The 21633-nt window shown below is 36.7% G+C and overlaps 2 protein-coding genes and 1 non-coding gene across 4 annotated transcripts; 1 reads left to right on the top strand and 2 right to left on the bottom strand.

Annotated features, from left to right (window-relative positions):
• Positions 1-5128: 5128 nt before the first annotated feature.
• Positions 5129-12641, bottom strand: LOC140777857 (bZIP transcription factor 1-B-like). 2 transcript variants are annotated; one of them, XM_073122249.1, is made up of 14 exons: positions 12466-12641; positions 12018-12164; positions 11856-11921; positions 11648-11734; positions 10909-10995; positions 10750-10809; positions 10620-10665; positions 10493-10556; positions 10348-10402; positions 8556-8598; positions 8218-8471; positions 5933-6010; positions 5704-5829; positions 5129-5623 (listed from the first exon to the last, which is right to left on the bottom strand). In XM_073122249.1, exons 2-14 carry the CDS (start codon positions 12072-12074, stop codon positions 5480-5482), a joined length of 1167 nt encoding a protein of 388 aa, XP_072978350.1. In that variant the 5' UTR covers positions 12075-12164; positions 12466-12641; the 3' UTR covers positions 5129-5479. The 2 variants fall into 2 exon arrangements, with proteins under 2 accessions (XP_072978350.1, XP_072978349.1); XM_073122248.1 differs by having other exon boundaries at positions 10493-10665.
• Positions 12642-14527: 1886 nt separating this feature from the next.
• On the top strand, positions 14528-14613 carry TRNAM-CAU (transfer RNA methionine (anticodon CAU)). The gene is given in 2 exon segments: positions 14528-14565; positions 14578-14613. It is a non-coding gene; the product is annotated as a tRNA-Met (tRNA).
• A 269-nt stretch (positions 14614-14882) lies between these two features.
• On the bottom strand, positions 14883-20968 carry LOC140778670 (uncharacterized). The gene is made up of 11 exons (XM_073123493.1): positions 20760-20968; positions 20288-20684; positions 18941-19147; positions 18594-18812; positions 18371-18437; positions 18079-18288; positions 17774-17865; positions 17255-17437; positions 17018-17154; positions 15400-15694; positions 14883-15305 (listed from the first exon to the last, which is right to left on the bottom strand). The coding sequence occupies exons 1-10, from the start codon at positions 20870-20872 to the stop codon at positions 15433-15435; spliced, it is 1887 nt and encodes a 628-aa protein (XP_072979594.1). The 5' UTR covers positions 20873-20968; the 3' UTR covers positions 14883-15305; positions 15400-15432.
• Positions 20969-21633: the final 665 nt, after the last annotated feature.

Below are 21633 nucleotides of genomic sequence, written 5' to 3'. Positions count from 1 at the left end.
TTTGTATGTCCAAAATCCACCAATTGCGTTCATATATTTCACCAATTTGGATGTGCATACGCATAACAAAATAGACAAAAGAAAAATAAAGAAAAAAAGCCAAGGCCTATTAAATAAATAGCAAAAGGTGTTCCACTAGTTTGGCCAAGAAAAAGAGAAAAAATAAATAAATAAATTAGGCCATCATCCTAGTCCAATGATTCAATTCTATCAACAGTAGTTACATATATATATATTTAATAAATTATCATAAATTTAATTCCCCCATAAATATCGAAGTTAATATTTAATAAATTATTTAAAAAATGATTGACCTATATATTTAATTATCCAATCTATATATTAAAATCTTATAATCTAGTTAAAAAAAATAATCAAGTGGAAGGTCCCGATTTACCCTTTGGACAGGGACAGTGTGGGAATTTTATTTGTTGTAGTGCAACCTTTTCCATGTCTATCTATGATTGGCTCCTGGAATTAAGGGAATATATTCTATTATGATAAGTTTTATTTTAACTCCTGCTATCTTCTCTTCCCTTGCTAGACACCACGATTAAACAGAAGAAAGAGAGAAAAAGAAGAAGAAGAAGAAAGGATTGAAAAAATAAATAAAAGTATGCCTCTATCTAAGAAGAAGAAGAGTACAGTTAACCAGAGAATATGTTAGATAGCTTAATCTTTTACTTTTATGATGAACTTTAGCATTTCAATGCAAATAAGGGGGAATAAGTTCATGTTAGCATCTCCTAATTTACCTCAAGTAAGAGAAGTCTGAATTTTATTCTCTCTATATTTAAAAAAGAAAGAGGAAGTTTGGATTCTTGTGTTTGAAGTTAGGCATGCGTTGACTAGAATAGGAGAGTACCCAACTCACCCTTTCATTGCAAGGCTCCAATATATACTTACGTGTATGTCAAATGTCAATGGTGCCACGGAGGGCTCACATTTTCTTGGTGCTATTATTTCAACTCGAGTTGTTGGCAAGAGAAATTGATGTATAACATCATGATAAAGTGGACTAAGGACTATATGAACTATCCCATTTCTACCACACCATGACTATATGAACTTCACATAATGCCCACTAAATCATACTAAGACAAGGACTTGCTGATGGATGATCCGATCCTTCCATCTCAAATCTAAATTCTATTTTTCCTCCTCAAAGTTATCAGTGGAGAAATTCTTAATTTCCCTTGTTGACGTTATTAATGGACGGGAAAAAATATATACAAATCTCCCTGAAGCAATTTGATAATTAATTTGAAACAGTTAAGAAAAAAAGGGTACATACAGGTGGTTGTAGAAAATCTTTCGCCATCGTGGTTTACTTGGAATAGTTTTAACTGCTATGACTTTTAAAGGATTTCATAAACAATTACTACCAAAAGCTGTAGAGGTAAACGAAAGATGAGATGAAAATTGCAGCTCTACTTTTTGAGATGTCCTGAACCATTAGAAAAGTAGATGAAACCTTTTCCTGTTTAATTTCTTTCTTCTTCTTTGTTCAACTTCTTGGCAACTTACATAGGCGTTCATCAACAGTTTGACCAGTTCAAGATCATCACGTCAACTGGGCCAAATGGACTTGAAGAACCTGAGTGCCACTTGACGACACTTAATCATTTAGTTAGCTCACCCTAGGGTTGAAATAGAAAATTCTGCACACAGAATAAAGATAGTACGTAAACACAGGAATTTATAATAGCATGCAGTACTTTGATATGATACTTGCATCAGGCTAAATTATATTGGTCGTAAGATTTGCCTCACCAAGCTTAAGCTACCAGCAGGCAACTAAATGCTAGCTTTAGCTGGCTTACTATTTTGTGAAGCATATCCAGCTGGCTTCACCCTCCAAATGAATTTATACCTAGAGATCTTTATGGTTACCCATAGGGATGTCCAGAAAGAAATTGAAATTGTGATAGAGGTGGTAATAATCATGCCATCGGAAGTATATTATGAGCAGCAGTGCTGCAAAAATTAGGAAATACTAGTCAAAATTCCTCAAAACATAATATAGATGGCAAAAAGTACTACTCCAAAGAGATCCATGGTCTCTCATCTCAAGGAAAACATTCATCTTCTTCTGAGTGTCAGGAGTATTCAAAATCAGTTATCTCAGAATTCACTACTTCCTTTTGGTTATGGGCAGTCAAGCCAAATCTAAATAACGACCAGCTCTTGGACCAAGAAGCTGTTCCAGTTCTTCCACTTCGAAGAAGAGTCATCCGCCATAAAGTATCACCTTACAAATACTTGCTTACGAATTAATAACCTCAAAATTGTTGTACTAAGTAAATGAAATGTTAAATTAAGAATCTAGGAACCTAATCAAGGAACCTATTACCATCCAGCTATTGGACCATGAAAATAACCAACAAAACTCACAAGTTAAAATTAGAATGTTTCATTCTTTTATTTATCAGTAAAACAGGAGCAATATGCAGAAGAAAACATATAGTCACTAAACCTGGTCAAATATAACCTAGTCATTGTCTAGGGTTTTAGAAAATGAGGGGTAGCCACTTAACCTGCAAGCAGATACGTTGGGAAGGCTTGTTTCATAGGTGGTTCAGTCTTCCTTTATGTCTTATGCATGACATTATATCAACAGAATATACTAAATCTGTACCTGTTGCTCTCTGTTCTTTCTTATGTCTATTGCCTTTTATTTCTTTAATTGCTAATTTTTTTGTCATTCTCCTTAAAAATCATATACATATATATGCATATTCCTTTGGAGTAGCTAGTTATTTAACTTTCAGGAAATAGCAATGTAAAACTTAATGAACTTAGAAACTTGCTTTATGGGCAAGGCAGTGAAGGCACCCACTGGGGTTCCCATCACTGACTGAGTACTATAAGCCATATTGGCAACTATGTACTTGCCAATACCTTATCTATAAGCCCCTATCCGTACCAACCGTGACACTCTAATTAAGAAGATCAAGTTTATTAGGACAACAAAAGAAAGGGATAAGCAAGGAAATTTCTTCCTGACATGGTGAGGAAACATGTGCACCTAACCTTCTCCAATGTCAACATTTTAATCCATAAAGAATGCTTCAGAAAACTAACTATTTCATTTTAAAAATTGACAGTTGGCGCCAATTTGGTTAAGGCAACAAGGTATAAATCAAACACAAGCATTAAGCAATCAAGAGTCAAGACTAGCACATGAGCAGATCATAGGAAGTTATGGACTAGAATGAGAGAATAACTCAAATTGCTCAACATACTATTCATTAGCAACTTTAGCTCAAAATCCACTCTTATTTAAAAAATTAAGCCATGACATACTCGTCAGAGATCCAGAGACTTGTGAAAAACCATTCCATCAATTGAATGATCTAATGTAGACTGAACTGCATACATGCAAGAACTAAACATAAAAACAAAATATCACACATGGCTCCTTACCTGACTGCAGTCCTGTCAATCTGCCAGCCTGTGCCATTGCCATGCCTCCGTAGAAGAACCAATGGATTATCATGCACTGCAGCATATGCAGAGATGCTGCGGGCAGGCCATATCACTTTTGGGATGTTGATCAATAAGAGAACAAAATCCTGATAGCCCGCAACCAGATGCTGCCAAATACCATTATCATCATCAAGAATCAAGTTTTGGCATTTCTATCAAAGTATTCAAAGAATTCTACTTTTTCAATGGCTTGCAACATCTCCATGTAGGACAGCCATTCCTATAACCAAGTTTGGATCTTCATCAGGGCCTTTGGCCCCTCCAGCTTTACTGGTTGACAATCTGAAACATCTCCTGGTACCTGAATTCACATGTATCTGCTAGAATATAACTAGAATATCTAACAGAGCAAAAAGTGTACTTACTGGAAAATGTTTAATCACCAGCCTGAACACCAGCTATTGAAGATATTCTCGAAGGTACCTGCGCCAATTTTAGCATGAATCTCCACCTGAAGCAGTCTAGTCAGTGTCAGTTCCCAGCTCAATTTCCATCGACGCTTTAGTAGATAAACGAATGATGGATCCTACATAATCTACCATCAGTACTAATCGAATGATGGATCCTACATAATCTACCATCGGCACAATCTGATGACAGGCCACTAGATCAACCTTCTTCCATCTCCAATTTAGCAAATAGAAAGAAAAAAATAAAATAAAATAATCTTTCCTAGTATTCTCATTCAGTAAACCAAACATTTAGCAGGCTTCTTCTCCAGGTACTGAACAGAATGTGCTTTAAGAAAGATGCAGATTGTAACACATAAATCATTCTTTCTATGTTATTTCTATTATGGATAAAGCTAACTTCCTGCAGAGCTTTTATGGATGATAATTGGAACCCTGCATGATCAAATCTCAGATTTAAGAGATAACATCTTCACTAAGTGATATGAAAATATGAGAAAAATATATTCAAGAGAATACCTGTGTCCACTTGTACTCATTTCTTCCAAGGAATCTCCAAAGTAGATACTGCCAATCCAACCTGTTAACTTATATACAAATCAAATAAAAGAGTACATCTGTTTTCAGGGTAAGGTATTAAGGTTACAAATTTCATGAGCCAGCTTTCACGAGCCAGCCATAACTTGCTCATTATTTCATCTCCGCAAGCCTCTAGATGACCATTTTTTAAGCAGGTAAAAGTAGGGGAAGAAAAACATGATAAGCAGACTTACTGACACTGTAAAATCTACCTGCAAAATGCAGTATCCACCACAGTAGCACCCCATTTTCTTAGAAAAGAATGTTGGTTGAGGCAACTGTGGTACCTGATTTGATGTCCATGTTTCCTTCTTTGTAGTGTCTCCAGCCAAACTCCGCAGAGAGAAAGCACGATTGCATTTAGATACAATGTATAAAGCTCTTAGAAAATTAGAGTGAATAGTATATGACGCACATAAATTGTTTCTCCCCAGGAACCACCATTGACATCAAGGTAATTCAGATATCACTGGCTTAGAAAGACTAAGCAGCACTATATATCTGAAGAGAATTAATACTTCAAACATCAATGTTTTGGTAAAGAGTAAAGTTCTGTATTTTAGGTCTTTGATGAAATAGGATAATCAGGAAAGTACAGTTGTTCTTTATTAAATAAAAACATGCACACTGTATCAACATTTTCAACTATATAGCCCCAATGTTTCTGCATTAATAACTAATAGTCTCTCATAAAGTGTCCACATCATCAAACCATTATGACAGACAAGTAGGTAAGTGAGAAAGCAATTATTTATGGTTTAACAGACTAGGTGAACAAGGTTACAACCGTATATGTCCTGCTTGAGCTTGACTCTTAAAAGATACGTCAAGACAATTTTAAAACAGGAACCAGCCTAGGATGGTCAGTATTGACATCAAAGCTACCTAGTAACAATTAACTATAACAAATTACGACATTTAATTTCTGTCATACTATGCCTGGATGTGCAAATTATCTAGTCAGCTAATAGATCAGGAAATAGCCTGAAGCAGGCAGCATGTTAGGGGTCACTCTCTGGTTGATTTGCTTCAGCAGGTTGCACATCAGAATCTGAGTGCTTTTTCCGATTATCGTCAACAGAACTTTGTTCTTTTCTGTCAAGTTTTGGATCATCTGTTTTTCGTTGGATGCCCCCTAGTTTTTCCTGTAAAAGTAACAGTTCATATTCACAAGAATATTCCAAATAAGACAAATTAATTAAAGCACCACCATATGATTCATCACCTTAAGAGAGGTATTCTGAGAAAGAAGCACCTCATACTCCTTTCTAATGCGGTTAATCTCTGCTCTTAGGGAAGCATTTTCCTCCTTTAATGATTCTGCACGTTGACCAAGCTCTTCACATTCAGCCTGGACAAGGAATTAGTCATAGTAACTTGTTCTTGTATATCGTGATATGAGATCTGTAATTATCTAAGAGAAGTTCATCAAGTGCATGTGCATGCTATACTACCTGCTTACGCAGCCTGGATCTACGAGCAGATTCCCTGTTGGACTGCTTTCTTCTCTGCCTCTTGAGTTCTCTTTCATCCTGAAACATGTTAGTTGAAAAAAGAATGAAGGCTCCAATCGCTGTCAGATTATACAAAGATATTAAGATAGTGTATATGGTAATATCCATTCCACTTCAGTAATCTAGGTAACCTAGTACATCACATTGGATTTCAGGTGATGCATTCATCCATTATTCCACAATGAACTTTTTTCTCAGAAATCAATAAAAGAGAATTATGTCAATGACAAGTATGCCAATAGTCCAAGGCAAACCTCGATATCTAGCTTAGGACATATTTCTATGTCTCTCAACCAGAACACTGATTCAATCTGAACAGCTTCTTAAAAAATTAAGATTGCCTTGATCCTAGAAAATTATACCTCGCCAATTCACTTTAGATCACATCAGTCCAAGAACTTTAACTTCTTATCTTGAATCTTGATGAACTTCAAACTCCATGCTCTATAAAGATGTAAATCTATCACATCTCAATCAAGGAAGATGATATTATTTTGATCTTTGGAAATCTAAACCCACAACTACTTTTTTTAGGGTCATAATCTCAGTGGTTCCATCAAAATCTTTGTCGTCAGAGCAGATAATAAACATGCAAATCACTTACATAGTATCTATAATAGGATCGAACGCCAAGCTAGAAGTATGGAGAAAAAACTTAGAATACGGAGGTTCTTGAGTAAATAAATCTAGTATATGGCGTTAGGCAATGCAATGCAATTTCAGTAAATCAACATTTAACTACGAAAGAATTATCTAGATGGAGTAATAGTACCTAAGACTGGAGTAATTCATTACCTTAAAAAAAATAAAGGAGATCAATGAGGAGAATGAGAATATGATGGCTAAGATTGAGAATATCTCTATTGTGTTGGGTGATTGTTTACTGTTACATTAAAGCTTAAAAGGAAAACTGTAAGATGACTATATGTCTCACAATGCTTTAGATCAGAGTGAAGTTAACTAGGAACTATATTCATACACAAATATATCTTTCATAATTTCACAAAGACATACCACCACATAGACAAATATGCACACACGTATAAATGAGCATCATAATTAAATATAGACCCCCTCAGAAGAGATCTCTAATAATTAAAAATACATGAACACCAAGTCATACCTCTTCCATGTAAATAAAAACACTCATAATGGATGGCAGATTTTAAATCATCAATCAGAATAAGTATGAACCAGATTTCAGTAGTCTCATTGATCTTAAACACAAATCTCATCAAAACATTGTATCTTCCAATTAAACCTATCAATTTTCTTTCATTTCATGCACAATATAGAACTAAAAGAAATGCTTTTGCTTTTTAAACAATTCAAACATCATAAATGGCTTCCAGTAAAGTAAAACCTCCAATAGAAACTTCACCATAGCTTTTGCACAGACAGGATAATCTCTAAATGCAAAGTATAGGGTTTACCAACAATCTCGTCAGTGAGGCTAGCTACTTGAACTCTATCAGGCAGAAAAGGAAAGGTTCATTTTAATCATAGGAAAGAGACACTGCCCGCAAATGAGAACTAGTTTGAGGTAGGGCATCAGTGAATCGTTTCACTGGAATACCGAATCCCCTCACAGTTCAAGCTCCGGAAGCTGGCCTAAAAAAATCTTTCTATAAAAAAAATGGATAGGGCAATCCCAGTTGATGACTGCACATGATATCGAACCATGAAATTCAAAGAATGAACTACTTGATCTCCACTGGCATAGAGAATTAACAAGGACGAATGGCTACAACTTGACTTCACAGAGAAAAGCCCAATGAGAATGTAACCCAAAATAATATATATATATATATATATTGATCAGCTGTATTAGGGCATCCGGACACTCAAGAAGCACTACTGCATTAGTACTGCAGAGCTCTCTTTTTTTCCAAATAAATATTATCAACGCAAACTACAGTTTGCAGTTCAAAAGATGCAACTCTCAATCATAGATTTCTACAGTGAAACAGTTAAGTGGATATGCAAAGGTTTGCTTTAACAGATGCTCCCGAGAAGATTTTTTTTTATTCAGTTTTATGAAGAGCGTGTTCTAGAGATTGAAAACAGAATAGAACAATTGGAAGTTTTCCATCAAAAGTTTCACATCACTACCAACAAATGGAAAAGATAACAGATAGGAAATAATTCAAGTTTGCATTTTATGCCGTTGTATTAGTCGAAAAGAAGTTGTTATTCTATGACGCCAAAAGGAGTTAACAAAAAACCTGTATCCAATGATCTGTTGGAACAACAGCTCCTGAAACTGCAGCAGCAGGCATCTTGCCATGTATTGGAGGAACAGGTGATGAGCTTGGAGCAGTCCAATAGTCCATGCCTATATTTAAGTTTGTAGTAGGACCAGCAAGTGCACCAGTTGCTTGCATTGGCATCATGGGCATAGTTTGATTCAACATCCCCTGTGAAGGCTTGATTACACCATTCTGGGAATCACATGCTGGTTTGCCACTCTGAGAGTTTCCTGTAGTCATGCATAAAAAGACAGGCAAGTTTATCAAAGCTAAAAATTGCTGTCCAACTTACAAAAAGAATAGCATATGCATACCATCAAAGGGTTCTTGTTCAACACTTGTCTTTGGATGTGAATCCTGTCAAAATCAAAAAATGAAACAGTTCAAGCATCCAGTGAAGTAGCATTAGACCTAATTTATGGCACAACCTTTGTTATGTCAAGCTCAAACAACAGTTAATGAGAAGTGCAATCCAAATACATATCAACATTCAACAGCCATTTGTTAAAAATAAGCTATAAAGGATAGCAAAAGATACAAATATATGTGTGTGTGTGTGTGTGTGTGTGTGTGTGTGTGTGTGTGTGTGTGTGTGCTGATTATCAGTTTACTACTATTGCCCTCCACTGAAAGCTCAAAAAAGAAGGGGATGAGCAACATTCCCCTCACTAAAGAAAATAGAAGTGGCAAGGAAAGCCTATTCAGATATTCAGCACAAGTAGACATAATTCAACAAAATCTTAATATTGCAGACTTGCAGTTTGTCCATTCACATTATCAAGATTTCTATCAAACAAGTGACACCCCTATAAGGGATAAAGCTAAATGAATTGGTCAAACAGATAGCTAGTAAAGACGAACAAAAGACGTTCAATGCACGAGTCTCCTGCCACCTTGGGATCAAGGAGGAAGAGCATTAAATCTATCCCAGAAGATTTATCAAGAAATATATAGCCATAACTCGTAATGTATAACTCTCCATGCATAACCATATTATTTGTGTATAAATTATAAATCATACCATATTAACAAAGAAGATGTGCATCCAACTGTTTCAGTTCAAAACTAAACAAAAGAAATACTCTACTTTAACTAACAAATCTTCCTTGAGAACCAGAAAACAAGTGAGATTTGTGAAACAAAAGTCATCAGTATTTATTTACCAACACAAAGCACAAATTCTGAAAACTAATGCAATTTCCTAATCAACAATCCAAGCTCAGTCATCAGTGTTTAATTAAATTTTAAACAACACAAAGCACAAGTTCTAAAACTACAGCAATTAGACACAGATTCAAACTCAAAATCCAACCCCATATTACCATAACATCAGATAATTTACATAGATGATTTTCATGCTTCCCTCCAGCTAAAGAGGTAATCTAAATCTTTTTTAAGGGAATATTAAGCTTAGTGCCCTTCTACTTGCAGCAATCATCAAATGGCCAAACTCCAAAGTAGGTGAGAAATCGCTTTTGCGAGTGCTTTTACAGTTTTACTTCTAGGAAATCATGTAACCTCCTGATGTTGAAAGACTGTTAGAAAGGCATAGTTCAGGCTTTCAAACTCATATAGATCAGGAGAGGCAGAAACCTCATGTGTTTCCTGAATATGAGAAAACTCAGAAGTACTATGTTCAAAAAAGAAACTACAACAAGCAAGTACTTTCACAAGATCAATATTGACACTTTGAAGAAGATAACACATCATACATGCAAGCACTTGATATCAAGATTATTAGTATGTGCATATATAAAGCCTGAGGTTTAAATGCGAGTTAAAAACCGAAGAATTTTCTTCTTACTATTTTACTAGTAAGATACAATGTATCTGTCTCATATAGGGCACAAATACAGGTCACAAGATGCTTATCCAACACAAGAATCTTTGCATTGTCTCATAGATTGGCCTCAAAGCATTCTAGAAAAGCTTCGACTTAGAAGGTTTTACAAATAAAGATAAACAGCATTACAGCATCCGATATTTGGCCACAAGTGTTCCATGATTACGAGAACTTAGCTCATGGATCTTCACCACTCTAATATCTCAGATGCCTACTGTATGCTATATTGATAAATATATAGAAATAGTTGTTTAGGTGCTCACATTCTGAGAGTTTGCATCACTTCCTTCACTTGAACTTTCACTTCCACTCTCACCACTGCATAAACCACAATTTGATTAACAACATTTTAAACTTCACAAAGATAAGCAAGAAGCCTCAACAAGATAGTCATGTCACACTACATACCTCTGGGAGAAGATCCCATTTGCTGATGCCCCAGATGTTTTGCCTGGCTCATTGATGTTCTTTCCTGTAATCATATTCAGACTGCCTAAACTGCCTTTAGATCTTTTGAAGGGGCTTCTTTCCTTACCTTCGGATGACTTCCCATCCATTTCTAATCCAGCAGGCGCAGCTCCCTAGAAGATGTTATTCATCATACTACATTTTTTAATGTAAGATGCCAAATTCACAATGATTAGGTTAAAAAATGTGATACTTACAGGGTTATCAATGTTTCCATTGGGAGAAGGCATAGCGTAAGGACTAAATGGATGTGTTCCCTGTCCAATAATAATTAGTAAAATAGGAGGTCCCATCGTGTGTATGTTACTATGTGAATGACAGATTGGGACTAGAAATGTTTAGGAAAAATAATATACCGGAGGCATAGCTGGATGAGCATATAACCCTCCAGAGGGATACATGACAAACGATGTTGGGGGCGTCCCATAGGGCGGCATAACATGCTGCAAGGAAATCAAACACATATAACTAAAAGCAATATTACACACCATATTCTAACATTTTCGCTACCAATAATCAAGTGTTGAGAACCTAATTCAACTTCCTATCTCAGGATTGCTCCATATCAAGAAAATGAACTAATGAAACTCTCAAGTCTCAAGACTCTCAACCACATCAGTAATGCAAACTGTCAAGTCCTGAATATGTAGTTCCATCTCTCCTTCCAAAATGTTACTATCAAATTATTCCATTATAAGTGAAAAAAGTTACATAATGTGATTATTTAAATGAAAATGTTTATACTGCCAGTGACCTCCAAGTGTTTTGCAAATCAACAAAATCTTGATATTCCTTTTCTTCTCTTGAGTCCTATTAAAGAAGTTAACTCAACAACCCTGACTTAATTCTTACAGAATTTTGTAACAAAAATCTGCTGTGATAACACAGACATCTAACAGATATACACTCCATAAATATGTCTTATTATAACATACTAGGGGCTGAAAGTTTATCTGGTTCACATCCTCTATATGCGGTTCTTTCCATATATCAAGGAAACAACTGAGACTGCCACTCCACATCTAGATGAAACTTGAGATATAATAGTCTATATATCGTAATAATCAAGACAACCATTGGAAACATATATAGCACCTGAGCACCCCACATGTAAGGATGAGCCTGGGGACTTGACGCCACGGGAGAGTGAAAGAATCCAGGTGGCGGAATTGGTGAATAAGCCTATTGGAATCAAAATATCAAGGCAATAAGCTCCATAAAAGCACCAAACAATTTCAACAAGTAAACAGGAACTGTCCCACTTTTGGCGTTGACCAAAAAAAAAAAAACAAATCTTACACACCTGAAAGCTAGACCAGTCTGGGTAGACTGCAGCAGCTGAGCTGGTATTAGTGCTCGGCGGCTGTTCCTGAGCAAGAAAGTACACCAAAAGAAACTATATTTTCAGATTTTGTGCAAGTAAGAACACAATTACTGAATAGGTTAGGAGGATAATATCAGATACCCGAGCCGAAGAAGTCTTCGGAGCCTTTGCTGGGTTTTCTGTCTCGCTGCTGCCCATGATTTACTGATCCCTCACTCATGCATTCCACCACTCAATCCATATCCTGAATCAATGCCCAATTCCCGCGACGATCTCACCTCCAGAACCCTATGTCCAAGGAATCTTATGAATCAATTAAAAAGATCAAAATTTTAGGCCTTAAAATGAGACGAGAGAGCGCAAATCGCGGTCACAGTCTCAACTTGCTTGATGGATTAGTCTAACATCAAAATCCTAATTTCGAACTACGTAAGTATAATGAGCAAAACTTTAGTTCAAAACCCAGAAGGGAAAAAAAAAAAAAAACAGCGCAAATCAAGATAAATATCGTATTTCAGGAAGCTAGTAGATTCCAATTAGTCGATCAACTACCAAAACTAGATCTAAAGAGAAGGAGCACGATACATACAGCTAGAGAACAAGATACTTCCGGGAGACAAGGAGATCGGCGAGGATATCCAGTGACGAGGCGAGATCGATATCGCACGGCTCAAGGAATCGACTCAATTCTACGAAGAGCGGAGGAAGAGGAGACGGGGGGAGAGAGAGAGAGAGAGAGAGAGAGAGAGAGAGAGAGGAGGAGGAGGGTGGGGGTGGGGGGAGGAAAGGAGAGGGAGGGGCAAAGTGGGAATTCTAGGGTTTTTGCGGGGAGAGGAGTTTCCGAAGGGGGGAAACGCGAGAGCGAAACGTGATTATGTTGGTTGACCACGGCGGCAATAGATTTATATATTTGGCGGGTGACGTGGCGATTCGATATCTTAGAATCGTCCGATCCAACGATTCACGGTCACGGTGTCACCCGATGATGCGGTGATAATATCTGTCGTGGAGTGAGAATAGTGGGGACTGGGGACACACACATATTACCTTATTCACAACCATGAGTGGAATTTGCGGTGCATGACGTGAGAATAGTGGGGCACATGTTATCTTATTCACAACTCACAACCATGAGTGGAATTGGGCGGGTAATGGGTCTGGATAAAAGGATTAGAGCAAATGCGTCTACCTTTTTTTTTATTTATTTAAAAAAAAATTTATTTTGTTTGACAACTTAGAAATAAAAATCCATGAGTGGAAGATAGTCAACGGTTAGATAATATAATTTTAGAATAATTGCACTTAACTATTATAATTTTTTTGCATGCTTTCGCTGACCCTTTTGTTTTTTTCAACACACCTTGAATTATTAAAAATATCTCACCTATATTTTATAAGAAAATAAAAGTATTTTAATAAAATAAAAATATTCTATTTTTTTTTAAATATAACAATAAATATATCACATGGCTACGCGTGATAACTTATGTATGAAAAATGTATAGGTAAAAAAATTAGTAATATTAGTTTGAGAGTCTAAATATAATTAATCATATGATTTTAATGTGTAATTATATGTACAATACTTACCGTCTATTATATATTATATACTTTTTATCGCTGTCATAAAAGAAACTTATAAATTACTTCCATGAGTCTTAATCCTATTTATGTTACAACCTATTACCTACATTTATCCTAAAATCTAGATCCATAATTCTAGATCATTAACTTCATTTTAGCTCCCCTTTTTGTGTATGATAATAATCAAACAGAATTTTTTTTTTTTTTTTTTTAAAGGAGGTTCCATTATGTACAATAAAACACCACGTGTTTCAAATATTAGTTAATTAATACGTGGCATTTTCTAGGCTTGTGTGGTGCACTGAATGAATTCAATCTTGGTGAAAGCATTCATCGTCATCCCTGCAATAATTATTTGAGATACCATCTTGATCCTTTTGCCTAAAATCAATACTTTATAGGAATCCTAAACAAATATTCTTGGTAGGACCCTTCAAAAAGTGATCCTAAAATGGGAAAAATATATTGTCTATATGGAATAAGTTATCTAATGCGACAATATATTTTGTATCAGCTCATGAGCTTATTAATGGGATCACAACCAATAAAGAAGATGGTCTTATCATTAAATTAGATTTCACCAAAGCTTTTTCATAGTGTGAACTGAGCTTCAGACTATGTGACTTGTTAGCCCCTATGCTTCTTTATCATTGTTGATGATATCCTTTCTCATATGATATCATTGGCTTATGACTGATAATTGTATAATTTCTTAATACATAATGACTATTTGAATTATTTTTTTCTAAAGAAAAAATTAAATAAAATTTCAAGTTTCATTATTTAGCTATAGCTAGGGCACTATTTTGTGAAGAGAAGCATAGTGATTTGGGTATTCTTAATATTCGAGATTGTAATAATAATTGGCAAATGACGGTGGATTTATCAATTCAACTCAATTTTTTTTTTCTCTTTTTCCTAATTATTATTGGAGGAGAAAGAGTCATTTTTTTTTAAAAAGGAACCTAACGATATATAAGTGTTCTTATTTTTGGCATGGAATTCTGGTGAATGGATGATCTATATCAAAAAATATGTTCCAGGAAATCTCTCGATAGAGAAATCATGGGGTGGTGGCGCAGTTGGCTAGCGCGTAGGTCTCATAGCGTACTGAGTAATCCTGAGGTCGAGAGTTCGAGCCTCTCTCACCCCACACATTATTTTTCATTTTGTCTACATAATTTAATACGATAATATAAGACAACCTTATGGGCATCAAAATAGCCTCTAGGAGGGAAGTATTGCTTATACTTCAGAAATTCAAAGTTCAATCACACAGGCCTTCCTAGTTTTAGTAGTTTATGATGAAAAAATGTATAGAACTAAAGCTGACAAATGTGTGATTATATCTATTGATATTATAGCAATGCTAGTGGCAGTGAACATTACTTCTATCTAACATAAAGTGGTGGTAGATAAAAATGGCAGGAGGAAGTTCTCTTCTTCTTTTTTGAATCATTGTTTCTTCAATCATAGTATACAAGCATGAGCAGAACCTAAAGTCACCAAACTAGAAAAAGAAAACTAAGAGATACACATAGATGTCGTCCAATTAAAATTAATCTACCAAAGCAGCAAGAAATACAAAAGCATCTGCACACCTCCAGAAATATTTTCCTTCTTATATTGATTAAAAGTCCAATGCATTTCACTGCTGCTTCAGTAGTTCCTGCTACCCATGTCCCAGAGTTAACAGATCGATTGCCAATACCACGCCAACTACCCTGCTCATTTGTACTCGAGTATATTTGAAGCTAAATTTGCTTTAAAGTTTGGGAGAGGATAAGTATACAGAAGCAATCTCCATTTATAGAGACAGAAAGAGCGAAGAAACAACCACCAGATCTGTAACACCAAGAAGAATTCACTTTTAGAACATATCGATATACTTATTGCTACAAATAACATGTATAGAAACAGGGCATTCACATAGGACTACCGGAATGAAGAAAAACTTGCAAGGTCTGTCTTCTCAGAAGACATTAGCTGCTGAAGAATGTGATTCATCAGTATCTGAAGCTTTAACCATTGCAGGCTCAGATAGAACATTCCCTTCAGTAAAAGTGAAGTGACTGGTGGCACCAAAGGAGGTGGCGAGCCGCATCACACAAGATTGAGAGACTGTACTATCCGGCTGAACAGAATCAGGTAATTGAGGCAGGCAGGTGGGAAGGAACTCCTCCTGATGGTTCGTTGATCTGAAAAGTGCAAGTGTAGCTCGGCAAAAGATAAATCTGCATCAAATTTATGAGAAATCAGCAAGTTTCTAGTTACATAGTATGATGGGAAAAAAAAACTTAACCGATTATATTTAGCCATAGAAATAGAAGGCTAATAAGTTTTTTCTGGCCTGAGGAGAAATAAGTTTCTGACTTGAAGGAGATACCATTGCTTTTACTTTCTAGTGGCTATAAAGATGTCTGCCAGTCAACCATGGGGAAGTAAATTCATACATTATTATAGTGAAGGGATGTGGAAAGAATTTGGGTTATTTTTAGGAAGCAATCTGAAAATCAAAATAGCGTAGCACCTAGAGATGTAAGTATGTAACTTCATGGAGTTTAGAATCTTTAGATAGCTTCATCATGAAAGCAATCAACAATGTTTATGACCTTTTGCTTTTGCTATAGCCTTTCACTTCGAAGTTTTCCAAGGTTCAATGCAAACTGAAGCAGGATGAATTATGTCGTTTTTACAATATAAGTACTTCAAAAGTTTAAAAAAATAAATGAAAGGATTAGAAAAGAAGAAAATTATTTTTCAGCATAAGAGAATGTTTTATATGTATGATATGAGTTTCATAATTATATAGGAGAGAAATGCAAAAAATATATTATGAGATTCACAAAAGGTATAACAAGTTCCCAGTTCATTACTTCCTATAAATTGAGGACAAAAATGAGATCAGATATTTGTAGTTGCTACATATGAAACAAGACAGACCACCTATATGAAGCTCCGCTTAAGGATCAATGTAAGATATTTTAAGAACCTTTAGTAATGTGACATATCTTAATGTCCTGCAGGTATAATAAGCTCATGCAACCACAAAGACACCCTCTAATATCCTCTATAGTTGCACTGAATGTAGAGAAGAGAGAAGAAAGCAAGTTTTATATAGGAGAATTTCTTAAGTTCAAGGCTCGTAAAGCAAGCACAAAAACTATCCCAATTGCCTTGAATGTTTAATGATTTAACAAAAATTAAAGAGGAGATTTTCTATAGGAGAGAAGAAAGCAAGTTTTATGTAGGAGATTTTCTCAAGTTCAAGGCTCATAAAGCAAGCATGAAAACTATCCCAATTGCCTTGAATGTTTAATGATTTTAACAAAAATTAACAAACTTTAGAAGGTTAAGGTTGTAAATTCATTACAATATCTACTACAGGAAATGCAATGTTAATGGTGATAGGGTAAGATGAACATTTTTGTGATATTGTAATACTGAATACTGATGATTATTGAAGGACTTAGGAAGGCAAGATCAACTTGGGATGTCAATACAAAAATTGAGCAATTTGAAAGAGGAATTATATCTAATTTCAGAAACTGACATACCTGAGAAGAAGTCGTCGCAAAAATGGATCGCCCATGACTTCAGTCCAAAGTGGATGAAGTGCATCTGACGACACCAAGGAGGTTTCCCATTCATTTAAGGATAATGAAAATAGCTCCTCAGCCTTGTTATAAGTTTCCTGCAACATATGACACTGCCCTAAGTACCAAGAGCAATGAAACTTACAAGACATAAGAAAAAGAAGACCTACACAGAATCCATCACCTAAATGGACGTACCCTCTCGATGTTCATGCCAGAAATTCCAATCAAAAAGCAAAAGGCTTGCAATGGTGTTGTGAGGAACATTGTGAATTGGCTACCATTTTGATAGCGAGCAGAGTCGTTACTATTCGCAGCAGTTGGTGATCTTGGAGAAAGGAGCATAGCTATTGTCTCTCCCTTCTCTGCCCCATGTATAGCCTGCAACAGTTCACAATAAAACTCATAATATAGACATCAGGGCTGGCATTATTTAAGCCTTCCCGCAACAGTTCTCTTGTACACAGATGAATGAATACAGTTACTTAGAACTTAGAAGAAGGAGAAGCATATTTCAGTCTTGTACCACCAACAAAACACAAACTTCCAAAGTGGTTGCTCTGAACTATATTATGTGATTAAAACAATGAGACACATCAACCAACAAATGTGAAACTGCACACTTACTGACTCTCCACTGTAAGTTCTCTCAAATCATTATTACGGGATAATACCCACTGCACTTCAAGATAAAGGAAATTAGAGTTAACAACCTGCCTTAAATGCATGGCTGCTGTTACTGTCAATCACCAGGAAAAGAGGTTTTCTTGTAAAAGGAATCAAATCGCAAGGATATACATAATTTGAACCTGGAAAGGTCAAGAAATAGTGTCAGATTTATACAATAATACAAAGGAATATATTGGCTATGGCAATTAAGAAACTTCAGTTCTCCAGAACAATATATGGCACAAAAAAAGGTACAAGTTCTCCAGAAATTACAAAAAGAAGTCATGAAAAGAGAAAAGCAAAAAATGCAAGTCTTCCTGTACTTTTGAGATTATAACAGATGGTAAAATTACCTTCACTTCCACGAGAACCTAACCATAAGCCAGGCTCACTATTTAATTTCACATTACGTCTCCTCCGGGAAGATGGTCTGATAGGGTTATCACTTGGAGAGGTACTCAGGGAGGAAATGTCAAGATTTCTATAGTTCACTGCAGCCTTCTCCACAATATCTGAAGAAAGTCCAGAACTTGATTGCACAGGAGGATTGGGTGAACCCTCCCCTGCATGAGATATTTAATGATGATTGGAGTGCAATTCATTGCATATTAGTAACAGAATAAATGAAAAAGTCATAATACTAACCAGCAGCTGAAAGATATATCAATAAGATTCCATCTGCTGGCAGCTCTTTACATATTGTTGCAAGGACCTATGCCAAAAGAGCAGTTGAAATATTAAGTTTTGTTTCATCAGCATTTTCTAGCATGGAAAGTTGTGTACCAATGTCATTGGAATACCTTAAAAAAATAGAATAAAGAACTACTGATAGGAACTAACCCCAACCTTTAGATAAATCAAAACTCACCACAAGGAAATGTGTAACAGATGGACGATACAAAATTAATTTTCGTGGGTTTGGTGGCAAACCAGGATCTCTGATATCCTGCAACAGATTGAGATGATTAGACCCACTTCCATTTTGAGGACCATCAGCACCACTCTTTGTTGAAAATGAACCACATGGCTCCCATTCTAGACACTGAAGCATTCTGAAAGCATCTAGAGTAAGCTCAGTCAACTTAACCTGCTCAATTCATACATAGCAAAAATCATCTAACCAGTCAAACTACTAAAGATAGACTTGCCAATATTAAAAGATAATATGACAAAGAGGGGAAACAAGACAAAATACAAACAGACTGTAAAATTTACCTCATTGTGATGGTAGCTACACAGGATTGCATCACTTAATGCAAGACCTCTCTTCATGTCGCTAGAAGCAATGTTAGGAAGAGAGTCCGGAGGTGGATCAAATGCAAAGCTATATCTTAAAGGCCTCATATTCATAAAAGGTGTATCAGCTTTAAGAAATCTTCCAACTTCTTGAACTACATGCTTCCACTCTTTAGATTCAGCTTCCTGTGTAGATCACCCAACGTAAGTCTGCCATTCCATGAATGTCATGCAGAATAAGCATTTTGCTTCTATAATAAACTAACCAGCATAAAAACAGAAGATCGAGCTTCTGGTATTATGGGGCAAAGATGAGTATGCTAACTTCTAGGATGCTTCTATTTCCAAAGAGGTGTATGTCAAAGGGGAGAAAATAAATAGTGTAAGCTGAACTTAATGTCACATCTTATAAGAATTACTGAGACACTTCATGAACAATGTTGTTTTATTTCTTTTCTTCTCTTTAATAAAGTGATAAAAGAGCTTATATGCCATGGTGTCCTACTTGCAACATAAAAAATGTGAACATATTTGAATGTGAAATGGACCAGATAAGGAACTACTGTGCTCATGGTAGGCATTGATCAAAGCTATTTCTTAATTGACCAATTTCTTTCAGTATTAACAGATTTCACAGAATATCTAGTTAACAAGGGCCTTGGTGTCTGAAGTATCATATAAGGAGATATGACTCATTATTCTAAAAAGAGTAACCACCGGGGAGTATGTACCCTCTAACCACATTTCGTGCAATTGCCTGTTTGTATGACTTAATTATTAGACCTAGAACATTTTGTCAATAGACATGTAACTGTGTATAGTATACATACTCGCTGGTCTTATAAGATCTCAGAGAATTAGAATGTAGATTCCGGGTACATGTCCACTACATTGATCTCCACTCTCCACATCATTTGGTTTGATTAATTATTAATGCTATAGGTTAGAGTGTACAAATCTCATTAAAGAAAAATTAATTGAAAGAAAAGGTCTGTGGCTCTCAGGATTCACGGAGTGTCACGATTTTGAAACCGTGTTGTGAGAACCCACCTTTTCCTTTTCCTCTAACCCCTTACTCTCATTAAATAAACGAAAGCTAACAATCTAAAAATCCAGAATATAATACTCTAGATAACCCAAAGCTCGAGAAACTATACAAACAAAATGACGTTTAACTTAAGAGTACACAACTTTTAAAAATTCAAGCAGCATTCTACACAAAACTACTCTCAGCCTAAATTCGTGTCAAAATTACTCAAAAAAAAAAAGGCAATCTTCAACATCAATCAATTCAATAGAAGCAAGACTGCAGAGAGAAGCTTGTACCTGGATGTTCCTCTTGCACTCCTCGAGGAGCGCCTTGAGCTGTGCGGCGAGTCTACCTACCATCTCACGCCGGCCGAGCACGAGGCAGACGATCAGAAACCGCGCAAGAAACCGTAGCTGCTTGTTCGCCAGCGCCGGATCCTGCTGCTGTCCCGCAGCGCCGTCGCGGAAGTAATCGCGAGTAAGGATGGCTTCATAGAATATGTAAGCCTCGGCGAGGTAGGAGGAGTCGCTGCTGCGCTGGTACTGGCCGTAGTAGAGCTGCGCGATCCTCGAGGCAATCTCACCGATCTCCCACCGCCGGAGACCGGCATCCAACAGCTTCTGCCGGTGTTCCTGCTGCATCTTCCATAGCTGCGTGTAGATCCTAAACGCCTTCTGGAGATCTGTATCATTCCTGATATCGAAGAGGTGAAGAGATCGAGATCAGAGACTACAGTTACTGTAATATGTCCTAGGTTTGGGGGATTACCGGTTGCGGCCGTAGAGGGGGAGATCGCGGACGATGGAGAAGCGGCGGTCGCCCTTGTCGACAAGGGACCAGAAGAGCTCCGTGATGGGCACGTTGCTGCTCTGCCCCGCCATGGGAGGACAGGAGAGGAGAGGGATAGTTAATGGAGGAGGAGGAGAACGAAGTCGAACATTTGGGGAGACTGGAGACTGGAGAGGAGAGGGGAAGGCGAGCAAATGAAAAGAGGAGATTGTCTGTAGTCCTGGATGTAGGAATTTACTACACTCCTTCGATTGGATACTTGGCAGACCATGGTTGGACAGCGGCTCTGAGTCTGAGCCTAAGCCATATTTCTTGGGCTTGGGCCTGTAACTAATTTGGGCCGGGTCTTTCTTTAGATCAAGATTCAACCATGCATGTCCAATTGAGTTTCTTTTTCTTTGTTTTTTAGGGTTAAAAGAACCAATACTTTCATTGCAAGAGTTGCATTTTATTTAATTCCCATACAAGAAACAAAGTCAACCAGAAGGGAAAGGAGTGGCAGTAGCTTTCAAAGCATCCAACTTCTCAATCTTAAACATAACTCCACGTACGTATACTGGTGACATAAAAGGAAGGTGCAACTCTTGACTAAATAACACATGAGCAGCAAGTAGAATACTGGTCGATGCGCTACGTTGACGATGGCGCAGCCGCGGCGAAACTGCAGAATGCTTGGAGGAGATGTGGGAAGGATGGATTGAAAGGGATATTGGAGAAGATGTCATGAAAACACTTGTCCTCGATCCCCTGGATCGCTCTGCAACACTTGTCGCTGAGATGGATGCGGAATGTGACCAAGGAAGAGAGGAGGTCAGCGGCGCAGCCTTCCACCTTGATGATGGACTTCCAACAA

Source organism: Typha angustifolia, chromosome 15 (genome assembly GCF_048772165.1).
Source record: "Typha angustifolia cultivar Huaian chromosome 15, ASM4877216v1, whole genome shotgun sequence".
Classification (NCBI taxonomy): domain Eukaryota; kingdom Viridiplantae; phylum Streptophyta; class Magnoliopsida; order Poales; family Typhaceae; genus Typha; species Typha angustifolia.
The sequence above is the reverse complement of the archived record's forward strand: the minus strand, read 5'-3'. Positions and strand labels throughout refer to the sequence as shown.